This window comes from Camelina sativa, chromosome 11 (genome assembly GCF_000633955.1).
Source record: "Camelina sativa cultivar DH55 chromosome 11, Cs, whole genome shotgun sequence".
In the NCBI taxonomy this organism is placed as follows: domain Eukaryota; kingdom Viridiplantae; phylum Streptophyta; class Magnoliopsida; order Brassicales; family Brassicaceae; genus Camelina; species Camelina sativa.
In genome coordinates, this window is record NC_025695.1 from 14779694 (window position 1) to 14795907 (window position 16214).

Sequence of the window (16214 nt, forward strand, 5' to 3'; positions counted from 1 at the left end):
AAAATTGAGTTTCGCTGACCATTGGCTTTATTTTAATAGGATGGATCTTTGGATGTTGATGCTTATGATCCCGATGGAAAATGCATGCGGCTATTTTTATCTACAAAACCTTGCACTTACCAGTCAGTTCCTACAAAGGTAACAAGCATTTTATTTTCGAGATCTTCTTTTTTATTACTTACTGACTCAAATTTATTTTCAGATCATATCTGTTCGACCATTCATGACTTTCACCAACAGGATCGGTGAAGACATATATATTAAATTGAACAGTGCAGATGAACCAAAAGTACTCCATGCTTATGATTCGAGGGTCTCCTTTGTTTTCCAGCCAAGTGGTAAAGATGAACTCCAGGTGAGCTGTCTAATCTTGTAGAATCGTCATCCTTAGCTATTTCCCCTTATTTGTTTTTAGTTACTGAGTTGCAAAACTGAGATATAGAAACAAAACAAAAGAATGGTCGTAGCTGTTATTTAAGGTGTCCGCTGGAGGCACGTAGCATGATATTGCTCAGTCAAACCAGTGAGACTTCTAGTAGCAGTAAATTTGAGTTGCAATGCAAGTCGATTATGCTCTATGTTGTTAGATGGTTTAACATATGCATNTTGGATGTTGATGCTTATGATCCCGATGGAAAATGCATGCGGCTATTTTTATCTACAAAACCTTGCACTTACCAGTCAGTTCCTACAAAGGTAACAAGCATTTTATTTTCGAGATCTTCTTTTTTATTACTTACTGACTCAAATTTATTTTCAGATCATATCTGTTCGACCATTCATGACTTTCACCAACAGGATCGGTGAAGACATATATATTAAATTGAACAGTGCAGATGAACCAAAAGTACTCCATGCTTATGATTCGAGGGTCTCCTTTGTTTTCCAGCCAAGTGGTAAAGATGAACTCCAGGTGAGCTGTCTAATCTTGTAGAATCGTCATCCTTAGCTATTTCCCCTTATTTGTTTTTAGTTACTGAGTTGCAAAACTGAGATATAGAAACAAAACAAAAGAATGGTCGTAGCTGTTATTTAAGGTGTCCGCTGGAGGCACGTAGCATGATATTGCTCAGTCAAACCAGTGAGACTTCTAGTAGCAGTAAATTTGAGTTGCAATGCAAGTCGATTATGCTCTATGTTGTTAGATGGTTTAACATATGCATACTTCCCTTGGGTACCACATATGTTTTCATTTTGAGAGGTAAGGGCATCTCTTTTTGTTTATGTTAATGATGTATCATCTACTTGTGACGTTCTTAATTTCAGGTCCGGTTAAGAGAAACAGAGTGGTCATTTCCCGTTCAAGTTACTCGAGAGGACACAATTGTTCTTGTATTAAAGAGTCACAATGGTGCACGGAGACTTGTGAAAGCAGAGATACGAGGATTTGAAGAAGGGTCACGTTTTATAGTTGTATTTCGACTTGGACCAAGCAACGGTCCTATGAGGTATCTTCTCTACAAGCAGCAGACATACAAGCTTGTGAAACAACACAGTTTCCTTATCTCTTCCTTTTTTGTTAAACTTTTCAAACCAGGATTGAAAATAGATCAACTGTCAAAAGCGTCAGTGTTCGCCAATCTGGTTTTGATGAAGATTCGTGGGTTTTGTTGGAACCCCTTACAACAGCAAATTTTGCTTGGGAAGATCCTTATGGTCAGAAATTCTTGGATACGAAGGTTGAAAGTGATCACCGCTCTGGTGTTTTCAAAATAGACATGGAAAAAGGTGTTGTGGATTCTGAATTGTTTAGGGAGTTAGAAGTGAACTTTCATGTGCAAGAAATTGGTGATATCAAGATTGCTAGATTCACCGATGATGACAGTACTTCACAGAGTCCTAACGAAATCATATCTTTGACATCGGTTGGGAATCATGGATATTCTACTCCTCAGACACCTACAGAACACAAGACCACCACTCTGGAGTTCATAATTGAAATGGGACTAGTGGGGATCTCTCTTGTGGATCACGTACCGAAAGAGTTATCATATTTTTACCTTGAAAGAGTTTTTGTATCTTACTCCACTGGGTATGATGAGGGAAGAACTAGCAGGTAACTTGAATGTCACAGTATTGCTTTCTTTTTATGTCTATATTCCTGTATAGATGGGATGATGGAACCGAATAATCAATATACTTTATGGTTTGCAGGTTCAAAATCATTCTGGGTCATTTACAGATTGATAACCAGCTACCTCTAACTTTAATGCCAGTACTATTGGCACCAGATAACACCGGAGATAGTCATCAACCAGTGCTTAAGATGACAATTACAATGTGTAATGAAGAAACTGATGGCATTCAAGTGTATCCATATGTGTATGTACGGGTATGTTTCTAGTGAGGTTTATCAGTTATCACCATAGACTCAAACGCAACTTTGAGATACTATCTAAAGCACATGATGTATTTTCTACTCAATTGACAGGTGACAGATAATACCTGGCGACTAAACATTCACGAGCCTATCATTTGGGCGTCGGCTGACTTCTACAATAAGCTTCAGATGGACCGTCTCCCCAAAAGTTCTAGTGTCGCGCAAGTTGATCCTGAGATACATATAAAGTATTATTTTCTTCTATATATCTTCTCAGGGACAAAGTCCATACTGTTTGACCTTTTTGGCATGCAAGTTGGGCAATTCCATCCAAACTTAATTTTTGTATTACTTTTTTGTGATTTTCAGCCTCATAGATGTTTCAGAGGTAAGGCTAAAGGTGTCACTGGAAACAGCGCCAGCTCAGAGGCCTCACGGAATTCTTGGTGTTTGGAGCCCCATTTTGTCTGCTGTTGGAAATGCATTCAAAATTCAGGTGATTGATTTTCCTTTGATGTTACTCCTCATTTATGAAATGAAATAGTGATTACAATCTTTCTGTTGGCGTTACCTCCTGCACAACCTGGTAATAGAACTAATTGCTGGGATACCTCGTTCCATTTCATGTGAGAACTGGGAACTAGTTGTATATTATGAATTGTTGAGCATGTGCTTGTAGAAGCCATGTTCTCTCTTGACTCCCAATACGGGATAAGTAGCGCAGACGATTTTTTCTTGGACTATCATGGAACAACTTGTGGCTAAAAAGCGTTTCATTGCCTGACACCACAAGCTATTTCATCATGTTCTGTAGTTAGAATTTAGTTCTAAAAGATAGAGAGCGAGAATGTTGCTAATGTTTCAAAACAATATCTACATTTAGGTCCATCTCAGGAGAGTAATGCACAGAGATCGGTTTATACGGAAAAGTTCAATCGTTCCAGCCATCGGGAATCGCATATGGAGAGATTTGATCCACAATCCCTTACATTTGATATTCTCAGTAGATGTTTTGGGTATGACTAGCTCAACACTGGCTTCTCTTAGCAAAGGGTTTGCTGAGCTTTCAACTGATGGTCAATTCCTGCAACTACGGGCAAAACAGGTACATATTTCTTACTATAATATTGAAATTATCACTTTCGCAGTTTCCATAAAAGAGGTCTGAATATGAATCAGGTTTGGTCGAGGAGGATCACCGGTGTAGGTGATGCATTTGTTCAAGGAACAGAAGCCCTAGCACAAGGTGTTGCCTTTGGGGTAACAGGAGTTGTTACAAAGCCTGTAGAGAGCGCTCGACAAAATGGAATTCTAGGGTTTGCCCATGGAGTAGGACGGGCTTTCCTAGGATTTATCGTACAACCAGTGAGTGGTGCATTAGATTTCTTCTCATTGACTGTTGATGGAATTGGAGCAAGTTGTACCAGATGTTTGGAGGTTTTGAGCAACAGGACCGCCTTGGAGAGAATTAGAAATCCCCGTGCTGTTCATGCTGATGGTATACTCAGGGAATATGATGAGAAGGAAGCTATAGGCCAGGTACCGCCTCATTTTATTTTCTTGTCTACTAGTGAGACTTCATGACTACAAGTCTGACTATCCTATTATTTTTGTAAAGAATATTACAGCAAGTTTCATACTTACATTCTTCTAGTCAAGCTTGCCACTCATGCTCGAAACTCTGAATTATGTTGGTTATATGGTTTTGCAGATGCTCCTTCACCTAGCAGAAGCAAGTCGGCATTTTGGCTGTACAGAAATATTCAGGGAACCCTCAAAATTCGCTTTGTCTGATTGCTATGAAGAGCATTTCCTTGTTCCATACAAACGCATTGTCATGGTGACCAACAAGAGAGTTGTGTTATTACAGGTTAAACCAACTAGAATACGATTTCACATGAAGGTTTTCCACTAGTGTCTTAAAATTATATTATTAGCTGACTTTTTGCTTCCATTTAGTGCTCTGATATGGATAAGATGGATAAGAAACCCAGCAAGATCATGTGGGATGTGCCTTGGGAGGAACTTATGGCGTTGGAATTGGCAAAGGCAGGTAGCCAAAGGCCCTCGCATCTCATACTGCATCTCAAGAGTTTTCGGAAGTCAGAGAGTTTTGCTCGGGTTATAAAGTGCAGCGTGCCAGAAGAATCAGATGGACTTGAACCCCAAGCTGTTAGAATCTGTTCAGTAGTGCGCAAAATGTGGAAAGCATATCAGTCTAACATGAAAAATCTTGTTCTCAAGGTTATTACTATCCCTACTCTACATATAGTTATAGATTTAATATTTTAATTAATTAATTTGGCTATGATTGAAGAGAAAATTACATTTGAAATGAATACTCCAAAATATGCTTTTGTCTTCTATTTTCTAATAGTAAAAGACCCTAAAGCATGGTTTAACTGTTCTAGTTTATATTCCACATAACTTACTTACCAGTGTAAATTATGCAAGTATAGAGGCTCGTGCCAATGCAACACTCACCTAATGAATTTTCTTTCTTCTCATTGCAGGTTCCTTCAAGCCAGAGGCATGTGTATTTTGCTTGGAATGAGGCTGATGGAAGAGACTCAAAAACATACAAAAACAAAGCTATTGTTAAATCGAGAGAACTTTCTTCTTCAAGCTCTGTCTCAGATGATAGAAAGCTTGTCAAACATAGTATCAACTTCTCCAAAATCTGGAGTAGTGAGAGAGAATCCAAAGGTCGATGTTCTTTGTGTAAAAAGCAGGTATAATCCTTTCTATATCTTTGAGCTGAAAAAGGGGTTGCATCTGTGTGCAACCAACCAGTGAGGACTGAAATTTTCTGATTTTCTTGCCTTAGATTTAATTTCTTTTGATGACACTCGAAAATTGTGAGTTCTAGCTTTATCTAAGAGGTGGAGACCAGGATCAACACCTCAAACCCTTGTCATCAATAGATGTCAATAATTCAACACCAGATCAATTGTTTGAGGTTTGCTTTACAATTATTTCCTTTTTTGCTTTCAGGATTCGGAGGATGGAGGAGTGTGCACTATCTGGAGACCCAGTTGTCCAGAGGGGTAAGTAAAGCCAAAAGAGATTTAAAATTCCAAAACTATTTATTGTTTCATAAATTGGTTATCTAGTAGTACCCTAACGATGCTGTAGCTGCATTCCGCATTCCTCGTTAACCGTGTAAACTTAAAACAGTTTTCGTCATTATTGTTTTTGCCAGATTCGTGTCAGTGGGTGATGTTGCTCATGTCGGTAGCCATCCCCCAAATGTTGCTGCTGTTTACAATAACACCAATCGAGTGTTTGCACTTCCAGTGGGTTATGACCTCGTAAGTGTCTCTCATCAATTAATTTCACCTTGAATCCATTGCAGTTAAGCACACAACATTTTCAACCATGAACCCGTCTTATTAAGAGCACAGCATCCAAATTACGATAGAACGCAAACCAATCAAACCTGTGTATGTGTTTTTACCATGATACATAATATTGTTATTCCCCTCCCAGGTGTGGAGAAATTGCTTAGATGATTACGTAAATCCTGTATCGATCTGGCATCCGCGGGCTCCTGAGGGATTCATCTCTCCAGGATGTGTTGCAGTGGCTGGTTTCGTTGAGCCAGAGCTCAACACAGTCTATTGCATGCCAACGTCTCTGGCCGAGCAGACTGAGTTTGAGGAACAGAAGGTTTGGTCGGCACCTGACGCTTACCCATGGGCTTGTCACATTTACCAGGTTCGGAGTGATGCACTTCACTNTAACCATTTGTCGGAAGGAGTGGGAACGACCATTAAGAATGAGAGATCTGCACTGTTTTTTTAATAAGTCACGCACGCGCTTTGTACATATACAAATGGCAGAAGTTGTGTGGTGATGAAAAAGGAAGTAAATAAAAAGCGACGTCGTCTTTATTATTCCAACTAACCAATTCTTCTGGATCACACAGCTCTCTCACGGCAACAAACAAACAAACACTCTCTTTTCCTTGTGAGAGAGAGAGAGACAATGGACGGATTGATCAGGGGTTTGGTCGACGCGACTCTCGGAGGAAACGAACGTCGCGGTCGTGATGATGAAGACAACTCTAGGGACGAGAGATCCAGATCTTCTTGGGCTGATGTTCGTCTACACCATATCCTCTTTCTCTCTGTATATATCATCCTCTTTTTTTTTTGAGGATTTGAATCTGATGAACGGTTCATCTTCTTTTTTTTTTTTTTTTTTTTTTTTTTTNAACTTTATATGGGAAACTATTGTAGATTTGCAAACAAAAGAGGGCTTCTTTAGTTGGGTTTTATTGCGTGGAAGAGATTATATGTTGATTAAGTGTACATTTGTGGATAAAAATACTTGTGCATTCTAGGGAGGATGTATTTGTACATTTTCTTGGTTAGAGAACTCAAAGCAGAGTTATTACATTGCGGTATATGCTTCTTAATTTCAATAATAAGATTGTAAGAAATATAATTGTCTTTAATTAAAGGAAACAGAAGACCTTAATTTCATTGTTTCTTATTTTATTGATGGAATATATTGTGCTCATATATTATTTTCTGTAAAAACAATAAAGTTAAAATCTTGAACCGAGAAGAGTTATTGAACAGAAATCATTATCGTGTGTTGTGTTGTGATGCTCTGCAAAACTGCGTTTGAGATTTTCAGGGTGATATTTTAATAGTTACATAAAGTTTTAAAACCTTGCGATTGTGGCGGGAACGTGCGGAGCTCTATATACACGACGCATGCACCATTAGAGAAACGACACGAGCTGTTTGTTCAAAAAAAAAAAATACATATACCCGTAAAGAATAAACAGCTCGTGTCGTGTGGGAGGAAATATAGGATCAAGATTTAGAGAGCTGCGCTAGTTAATGCCATGAGTCAACTCTCTCTCTCTCTCTCTCTCTCTCTTGCATCGAAATTGAGATTTGAGAACAACAATTTATGAAACTTTTCCATTAGCGTAAGAAGATGGGAATATACTTCTCATCATATTGTTGAACGTCATTGTTAAGCATCACACAATATATAAAATCCTCCACTGAAACTATTGATATTTTGTGGTGCAATTGTAAAGCTAGCTATAAAGCCTTTGCTAAAAATTAACGAACTAACCATTTGTCGGAAGGAGTGGGAACGACCATTAAGAATGAGAGATCTGCACTGTTTTTTTAATAAGTCACGCACGCGCTTTGTACATATACAAATGGCAGAAGTTGTGTGGTGATGAAAAAGGAAGTAAATAAAAAGCGACGTCGTCTTTATTATTCCAACTAACCAATTCTTCTGGATCACACAGCTCTCTCACGGCAACAAACAAACAAACACTCTCTTTTCCTTGTGAGAGAGAGAGAGACAATGGACGGATTGATCAGGGGTTTGGTCGACGCGACTCTCGGAGGAAACGAACGTCGCGGTCGTGATGATGAAGACAACTCTAGGGACGAGAGATCCAGATCTTCTTGGGCTGATGTTCGTCTACACCATATCCTCTTTCTCTCTGTATATATCATCCTCTTTTTTTTTTGAGGATTTGAATCTGATGAACGGTTCATCTTCTTTTTTTTTTTTTTTTTTTTTTTTTTTNTAAGTCACGCACGCGCTTTGTCCCCATACAAATGGCAGAAATTGTGTAAGAGGCGCGTGTGGTGATGATAATCATACAGTATATAAAAGGTAAGTAAATAAAGCGACGTCGTCTTTATTATTCCAACTAAACCAATTCATCTGGATCACACAGCTCTCTCTCGACTCTCACACGGCAACAAACAAAACACTCTCCTTTCCTTGTGACTTGTGAGAGAGACAATGGACGGACTAATCAGGGGTTTGGTCGACGTGGCTATCGGAGGAAACGAACGTCGCGGTCGTGATGATGAAGACAACTCTACTAGGGACGAGAGATCCAGATCTTCTTGGGCTGATGTTCGTACACCATATCATCTTTTTTTGTTTTTCCCCTTTTTTTGAGGATTTGAATCTGATGAACGATTCATCTTCTTTTTTTTTTTCTGGATCTGGCAGGTGGTTTCCGGTGAGGAGCAGGATCAGAATCGCGGAGGAGGATCGTCTCATCCTTCGCAAGGTCGACGCCAGAATGTAGAGGTAAGGAATCCAAAATTCAAATTTATGAATCTCGGGATTTCAATAGTTAGCTACAACATATACGAATAGGTAGAAGAACTGTAGAAGCTCGCAGTCAGTTGAATCCATAGTGACATCATTGGCATATTTTTTTATTCTACTCTGTATTACTCTTTAGATTGTCTTTGATGAAAAATAGCACTCAGTTCAGTTGTTTCAAGATCACCCAATGTTGCATCTAATGTCGCGTTTTCGTTTCTGGGGAGTAGGAAAATCAATGGGAGAATAAGGGAGAAAGGGTTCCCACAAGGCATCCACATAAGGTTTGGGATCATCAATACATTTCAACTATTCAATTAAACGCATTTGAGTTTCAGTGACAATACTACTTTTAGCTAATCTTTGTGTTCCAAGTGACAATTGAACCACTGTATTCAATTCTACTAAATAGATAATCTTGTGAAAATGAATTAGTTATTGATCTCCAAAACAAGCCCTTTAATATAACGGCATTTTGATTTTCCCACACAGGAGGAACAGGAAGAGAATACCTATGCGGCTAAAGTCACCCAGCAGCAAGACTTCTCGGTGACATTTAACTTCATTTACCCTTTACAGTAGATGATCTTGAAAAGACGAATCTCAGTTTTAGCATGTTAAGGATCTAACGTCTGCATTTGATTCCAAGTACAGGAGAGCCAGCAAGAGGACAATGACGGTTGGGAAACTGTAGGGAAAAAGAAACCTGCAAGGCAATCGCATAAGGTTCGAAATTATGAAACCGATCATGGAGCCCTAATAACTGGTTTTTTTACCCATTCGTCCACTAATATGATATGTGTTATCTCTCTGCAGGTCCAGAAGGAGCAATGGCAAGATTACAAACTCCCAGCAAGTGAACAACACTACTCAGACGATACTGAAACTCATGGAAACCTAGAACCCTCTCAACTAGAGCTCTCAGGTCTCTCAGAAGCTTGCAACAAACTCTGGGAGCTCGATTCAAACCGCCTTGTTCCTGGAAACGATTATCAAATTGACTGTGGTGATGGGAAAAGGGTTCACGAGAGAGCCGATATGGCTGAAGGATTACTCTTCTCTTGGGTGAGCGATGAAGTCTTTAGAAAACCGACATTCGCAAGATTCTGTTCGTTGCTTGACAACTATAACCCAAATGAAGGTTACAAAGAAGTAGTCACAGAAGAAGAGAGGCAAGAGCAAGCAGCTTTCATTGAAGAAATTAGCAGAACCTCTGTGATCAAGTACCTTCACAAGTACCTTGTGATCAAGGACGTTGCTCCTGGAAGCTACCAAGAGTTCAAGAGAATGTTGACAAGTCTCTGGTTCGATCTCTATGGCCGTGGAGGTACCTCTGGCTCTTCTTCTGCGTTTGAGCATGTCTTTGTTGGGGAGATCAAACAATCTGGTGGGGAACAGGTCTCTGGCTTCCATAACTGGCTTCAGGTAAACCACTTTTTGTCCTCGCTGCCATGAATCCAAATCTCTAAACATTAAAGCTTACAAAAGATAAAAATTGAGGCTCTCTTTTATTGTAGTTTTACTTGGAGGAAGCCAAAGGAACTGTAGATNATTCGCAAGATTCTGTTCGTTGCTTGACAACTATAACCCAAATGAAGGTTACAAAGAAGTAGTCACAGAAGAAGAGAGGCAAGAGCAAGCAGCTTTCATTGAAGAAATTAGCAGAACCTCTGTGATCAAGTACCTTCACAAGTACCTTGTGATCAAGGACGTTGCTCCTGGAAGCTACCAAGAGTTCAAGAGAATGTTGACAAGTCTCTGGTTCGATCTCTATGGCCGTGGAGGTACCTCTGGCTCTTCTTCTGCGTTTGAGCATGTCTTTGTTGGGGAGATCAAACAATCTGGTGGGGAACAGGTCTCTGGCTTCCATAACTGGCTTCAGGTAAACCACTTTTTGTCCTCGCTGCCATGAATCCAAATCTCTAAACATTAAAGCTTACAAAAGATAAAAATTGAGGCTCTCTTTTATTGTAGTTTTACTTGGAGGAAGCCAAAGGAACTGTAGATTATCAAGGCTATATATTTCCCCGACGTCGCGGTGAAATTGTAAGTACCACAGCTTCGTCCAACGCTACATATGTCCTCCAAATATATATGTACTTTGTAGAACAGGTGACTAACCGAGAAGTCACACTTTTTGATTCATATGCAGCCTGATTCAGAGACCCAGCTGCTAACAATCCAATTCGAGTGGAACGGTGTTCTAAAATCAGTCTCAAGTACGTTAGTAGGAGTAAGCCCAGAGTTCGAGTTGGCTCTATACACAATGTGTTTCTTCATGGGCAGAGAAGAAAACCACATTCAGTTGGGTCCATACAATGTCAATGTCAAATGTTACCGACTTGACAACAACCGTATTGGCTCAGCTTTCCCCATTGCAGAATCTTGAAACCTCTCTTGATGGCTCTGAACAAAAATATCTGCCCAATACTGTATTGAATTATTATTATTGTTGTTGTCACATCTTTCTGTCTGCATGTGTCGACTTGAAATATCTTCTTGTGATATTTTCTTGGATATATATGGGAAACCATGTCTTGTACTTTCTGAAAACTATACAACATAAGAGGAAATGTGAGAGAAAATATCTTCCAATAATTTCTATTTTTTTTTTAATCTAATGTTAAATTATATTCAAAGAAAAAATAGCGTTTTTACAACTAGTGCATTGGTAGTTTGAACAAACTTATAGGGTTGAAATTAGATTAAGATAGAAACTAGTTTTAGAGTCTAGTATGAAACCAAGCCTGAAGCCCATTGTCGAACCGCCTATCTCCTTGTCGTTGAATAGCCAAAATCTGATCTCGAACTTGGCGGTCAATCCACTTGATTAACTGCTCGGGGTTATTTGGGTGCTGACCATGCCGTCGTCCATTACTTTCCCGCCAGATGGTGTATACCGTTAGTTGGAAGGTGTAGCGAGTGAAGAACCCGCCCAAACGATCTAGGTGATTGTCTGCTAAGAAGGTGAGGAGCTGGTGCCAGTCAGTTGTATATCGTGAACGAAACACCCCCTTAGCTGTCGCTTTCGACACTTCTGAAGTAAACCTACATGCAAAGAACATATGCGACCTAGTTTCAAGACTTTGTTAACAAAACACACAGGTTCCCGTAGCTCCAATATTCCACCGCAGCATTCGAGCCCCTGTCGCCAGCTTATCATGAACTGCTAACCAGGTACAAAAGGTATACTTCGGAGTAGCATGAGGAAACCAAACCGCTTGGTACCAGGAAACCTCTGCAGAAGTGCGTCGAATATGATCCCAAGTGTGTGCCGTAGAGAATTCCCCTTTGAAGTTACCCGCCTTCCCTTCCACAGGAACAGGTCAGCCTCCTCTGTTCTGCGTTGGTACTGCGAGTGTAATACATCCTCAATGGAGAGGAGGTGTGGGAGACGAGGTCGCCGCCTGCGTCTAGCAGACCATGCCTCTGCTACTGTCATTGTGCGTCCAATCCCCAAGTCTACAGCTCCCCTATCTCCTGTCACATCTGCTAACCGGCCTAAAGACGACCAAGTATCAAACCAAAAAGAGGCCAGCTGCCCATTTCCCACCTCCACCTTACACAGAGTTGTAGCCACCGCTCTATACTTCAGGATCTTCCGCCAAATCCAAGATCCCACTCCTGTGTTTTCTTTAACCGACCATAATGATCTCCCCTTTAATAAATAACGATCCACCCATTGTACCCATAAGGAGTTTCCACGAGAGAGTATCCGCCAAACCAACCTAAGACAACACACATCATTCGCCTCCTTTAAACTACGAAGACCAAGCCCTCCCTCTCGTTGTGGCTTGCACACAATATCCCACTGCAACTTAGCTTTTTTAGGATTTAAATCAGCCCCGGACCACAAATAAGCAGAGCAAAGTTTGTCCCCTTCCCTAAGACAAGCTCGGGGTAGGCGAAAAGCACTTAACTAGAAGTTGCAAACGCTCCATAAAACCGAACTAACCAAATTAAAACGGCCTGCAAATGAGAGGTATCGAGATGTCCAAGAACCAATACGCTTGCGTATTTGTTCAAGAAGAGGAGTGTAATCAGCGGTAGTAAATCCTTTAGTGAGTAGAGGCAAACCCAAGTATCGAACAGGCAGCTCTCCCACCACAAAAGCAAATTGATTCTCGATCAACTGACGGTCCGCATCAGTCACACCCGCAAGATATATTGTCGATTTTTCCATACTTATCTTGAGACCCGACATCTTAGCAAACTGGTCAAAAATGGACATAATCCCCTCAATGGACCGAGCCTTCCCATCAGATAGTACCATTAGATCATCAGCAAAGCTTAAGTGTGTCAGATTCAGAGCTTGACACCGCGGATGGTAACCAAAGCGGCCTGCACCAGCAGCGGAGTCTAATAGCTTTGACAGAACATCCATACAAATAACAAACAAATAGGGAGATAGAGAACAGCCTTCTCGTAGTCCCCGATTACTTTAAAAATACCCCGCTAGCTCACCATTTACTTGAACAGAGAAAGATGCAGTTGTTATACATAGTTTTATCCAATGGATAAACTCCGGTGGCAACTGTAAAGCAGAGAGGACATTTAAGAGGAAAGACCATTGAACTGAGTCGAAAGCTTTAGAAATATCAATCTTTATCGCACAACGCTCCGAGATTGTCTCCTTATGATAGTTCTTAACCAATTATGTTGCTAACAACACGTTTTCTATCAATAACCGGTCTTTAACGAAGGCTGATTGATTCCCTGCAATGAAACTAGGCAACAACACCTTCAACTGATTCGCAAGAATTTTTGAAATTACCTTATATAGAACATTGCAACAAGAAATAGGTCTATAATCCCTCATTTCCATCGCCTCCAGTTTCTTTGGTATAAGAGCTAAAATAGTAGAGTTTATCCCTTTTGGCAAAAAACCTTTAATAAAAAAGGATTGAACTGCCATAGAGAATTCATTACCAATGATATCCCATGTTGCCTTGTAGAACTCAGAAGTAAAGCCATCCGGACCAGGAGACTTATCATTAGGCATAGCAAATAAAACCTTTTTTATCTCCTCGGTGGTGACAAGCGCGATCAGACGTGCTTGCTCAACCGCGGTACAACATACGGTAAAAGGTCTTGAAGCATAGCAACCTCAGCCCCCTCAAAGTCTGTAGGTATTAACTGCAGAAATTCTTTAAAGTATCGCTCAGCCTCTATCTTGACATCCTCTCCCTTAGCAACCAAGCCGTTTGAACAGGTTACTTCACTCATAGTATTTATTGCCTTTCTTGTTGCAGCAGCCCTATGAAACGCTTTGTTATTTTTATCTCCCACCTGTAACCAATGTAGCTTGGACCTCTGTTTAAGAAAATTTTCTTCCAGGGAGGCAACATGATCCCACCGCAGATAAGCATCATTCTCCTCCTCAATTGTCACAGCAGTTGGATTAGTCAAGTTCTGTAACTGCTTCACACAAAGATCCTCAAACGCAGTCTGAGTTCTTTTCTCCAAATTACTAAGCCGGTCTTTTGCCAAACGCCTAACCAATGGCTTCAAACCCTTCAATTTTTTATGGAAACGAAACAGTGTTGAGGTAGATAAGAACAGAGACGGAGTGGCCTTCCAATAAGAATCAATCAACGGCCGAAACTCATCCATTTCCGTGAGAACATTGGCAAATTTAAATGGCCTATGTTTCTTGATGGGCTCACCCGTCTGCAGGTGCAAACGACTACGCAAATGATCCGAACAACCCCCCCCCCCGCTTCGAACACATTATAAGCCTGCGGAAAACGTTGCAACCAAACATCGTTGATCAAAACCCGGTCCAACTTCTTCATTATAGGATCCTCGTCCTGCTTGTTCCACCAAGTAAACAACGGACCATTGGAAGCAAGGTCCGTAAGAGAACAGTAACCCACAGCCGCCTGAAAATCCCTCATACCCCTTGTTACCATGGGATGATCATCCACCTGGGAATGTTCCGACATGTCCAGAATTTCATTAAAATCCCCCATAAGCATCCACGATTTAGAACTAATAATGGGTGAGTCAGCATGGTCCTTCAACTCCTGCCATAGAACCTTGCGTTGCTTCCCAATATTCAAACCATACACGAAAGAACAAAAAAATTCTTCTGGTTGATCCTCCAAGTTAACCGAGCAAGTGATCAATTGTTCACTTTTGTAAAAAGGAGTCATCCGAATCTTATTACTCCAAACTATCCATATACGACCTCTCCCATTAAATTCGTAATTCGTCAACACCGACCAATCCTTAAACACTTTATCTCCTATATGTTTTGCATTTTTTTCTCTGATACGAGTCTCTAACAAACAACCGAACTGAAAATCACTCTCCCTTAACCACTTCTGTATCACGGAATGTTTTGATGTTTTATTGAAGCCCCTAACATTCCAGAAGAATCCTGACATTAAAAGTGTTTGTGGGAAAGCTTCCTACTTTGATCCCTAGAGTAGACTCTAGAAGACTGATTAGAAGCCGTTGAAACTGTTTTATGTGCTGATTTGGATTCACGAGGCAGAGAAGGGCGAACTGTAACTGGTTTCCCCCTCGGTCTTTCTCTGTTCCTCCAATTCCTACAGGGTCCAGAATCTCCTTAGATGCCGCTGCAGGGCCCTGAACCTTCTTAACCAACGGGAGCGAGTCATGCTTCACATGCTCTGGCTCCTCCGCAACCTCTTCCTCTTCACCCAGTACCGAGTAGGTGTTCGACAGGAGGGTATCCTCCCTCGGCTTAAGTCCCTCTGAAACCTTCCCCGGACTACAACCGGTTTTTGAAGGGGTAATCCAAACCGGCTCAGAAACTACTGGCGCCTGAACCCCCGATATGTTTTCAGTACTGGTATGAGAATTAACACTTGTAGTCATGACGGTAGCCTCAGTACCAGCCCCTACCATCGGGGCTAACCCCAGAGGAGCTTCCTCCGAGATAGTAGGAGGCAAAAAGATCTCATCAACAACCACCACACTATCAGAAGGGACAGACGATAGGCAACTTGCAGTAGGATGCCCCCATTTATGACAACTGGTACAACGTGGTGGCAGACACGGATAACCATATTTAATGGTAGTTTCAATTTCACCATCTTCCCCCCATATACATATTCCCGCGGCAAAGCTTTTGTCAAATCAGCTTCCACCAACATCTGCGCTTCGTCAAAACTGACACAATCCTTTGTTTTTGGATGGAAACGAATCGGCTTACCCACTGCACTGAAGAGATATTCCAACCCCTTGTCCGTGAACATAGACGGAGGAACATGTCGCAAAGTAACCCACAGAGGAATGGATTTCATTGCTGGTTGCGAGTCCTCTGCATACGGCGACCACTTGGACACAATCATGGGGATATCCATAATGTTCCACATTCCTCTATTTAAAACCCTACGTCTCATGCTATCATTACGGATCCTGAACTTCACTGTGGTGTCGTTAACCGCAATGACGTCGATCAGGGTAGACTTATCACCCAACCGCCAAATCTTATTGACAATCATGTGGATCTTTCCCACATGGGGAGCTTTTTGATGCAGAAATTTACCAATGATAAAATCTTCCCACAAAGGCTTAGCTCCCGTAAAAACATCCTTGGGAACCACCACCTTCTCATTTTCATCAACCTCTACAACTTCAAAACTCTGCTGAGTAAAAACATGTTTCTTCGCCACCTTAAAGCCAGTTATGATTCCCCCTCAATTCTCCCTCACCCTTCGCCGTAGAAAAGTTCTCTTGACTCAAGAGCGGAGCTTGGATATCCTTCACCACCTCTTGCAACCCGTTACCAATATCCAGAGAAACCCCCCCCCCCCCC

The 16214-nt window shown here is 41.1% G+C and overlaps 2 protein-coding genes and 1 long non-coding RNA gene across 7 annotated transcripts in view; all 3 read left to right on the forward strand.

Annotated features, from left to right (window-relative positions):
- LOC104727970 overlaps window positions 1–6124 on the forward strand; it is a 26770-nt gene extending 20646 nt beyond the window's left edge. The window contains 15 exon segments of the mRNA XM_019231860.1: window positions 443–696; window positions 761–913; window positions 1267–1448; window positions 1538–2056; window positions 2155–2332; window positions 2432–2568; window positions 2690–2816; window positions 3204–3425; window positions 3500–3859; window positions 4032–4190; window positions 4280–4564; window positions 4834–5052; window positions 5315–5367; window positions 5523–5631; window positions 5810–6124. Of these exon segments, the coding sequence (XP_019087405.1) occupies window positions 443–696; window positions 761–913; window positions 1267–1448; window positions 1538–2056; window positions 2155–2332; window positions 2432–2568; window positions 2690–2816; window positions 3204–3425; window positions 3500–3859; window positions 4032–4190; window positions 4280–4564; window positions 4834–5052; window positions 5315–5367; window positions 5523–5631; window positions 5810–6124 (3272 nt within the window).
- On the forward strand, window positions 32–267 carry LOC109125214. The gene is made up of 2 exons (XR_002034087.1): window positions 32–138; window positions 203–267. It is a non-coding gene; the product is annotated as an uncharacterized LOC109125214 (long non-coding RNA).
- Window positions 6193–11010, forward strand: LOC104723388 (poly(U)-specific endoribonuclease-B). Of its 5 annotated transcripts, none has more exons than XM_010441752.2 (9): window positions 6193–6421; window positions 8327–8407; window positions 8656–8709; window positions 8918–8974; window positions 9080–9151; window positions 9242–9528; window positions 9986–10307; window positions 10400–10471; window positions 10578–11010. In XM_010441752.2, exons 1-9 carry the CDS (start codon window positions 6308–6310, stop codon window positions 10812–10814), a joined length of 1296 nt encoding a protein of 431 aa, XP_010440054.1. In that variant the 5' UTR covers window positions 6193–6307; the 3' UTR covers window positions 10815–11010. The 5 variants fall into 5 exon arrangements, with proteins under 5 accessions (XP_010440054.1, XP_010440053.1, XP_010440057.1 ...); XM_010441751.2 differs by lacking the exon at window positions 6193–6421 and adding an exon at window positions 7546–7774; XM_010441750.2 differs by lacking the exon at window positions 6193–6421 and adding an exon at window positions 8010–8227.

Bases quoted from the DNA above. Each gene is read 5' to 3' on its own strand.
- LOC104723388 (XM_010441755.2), top strand. From the start codon at position 8,111: ATGGACGGACTAATCAGGGGTTTGGTCGACGTGGCTATCGGAGGAAAC. The intron at 8,408-8,655 runs GTAAGGAATCCA...TCTGGGGAGTAG, and splicing joins GTCGACGCCAGAATGTAGAG to GAAAATCAATGGGAGAATAA. The intron at 9,152-9,241 runs GTTCGAAATTAT...ATCTCTCTGCAG, and splicing joins CTGCAAGGCAATCGCATAAG to GTCCAGAAGGAGCAATGGCA.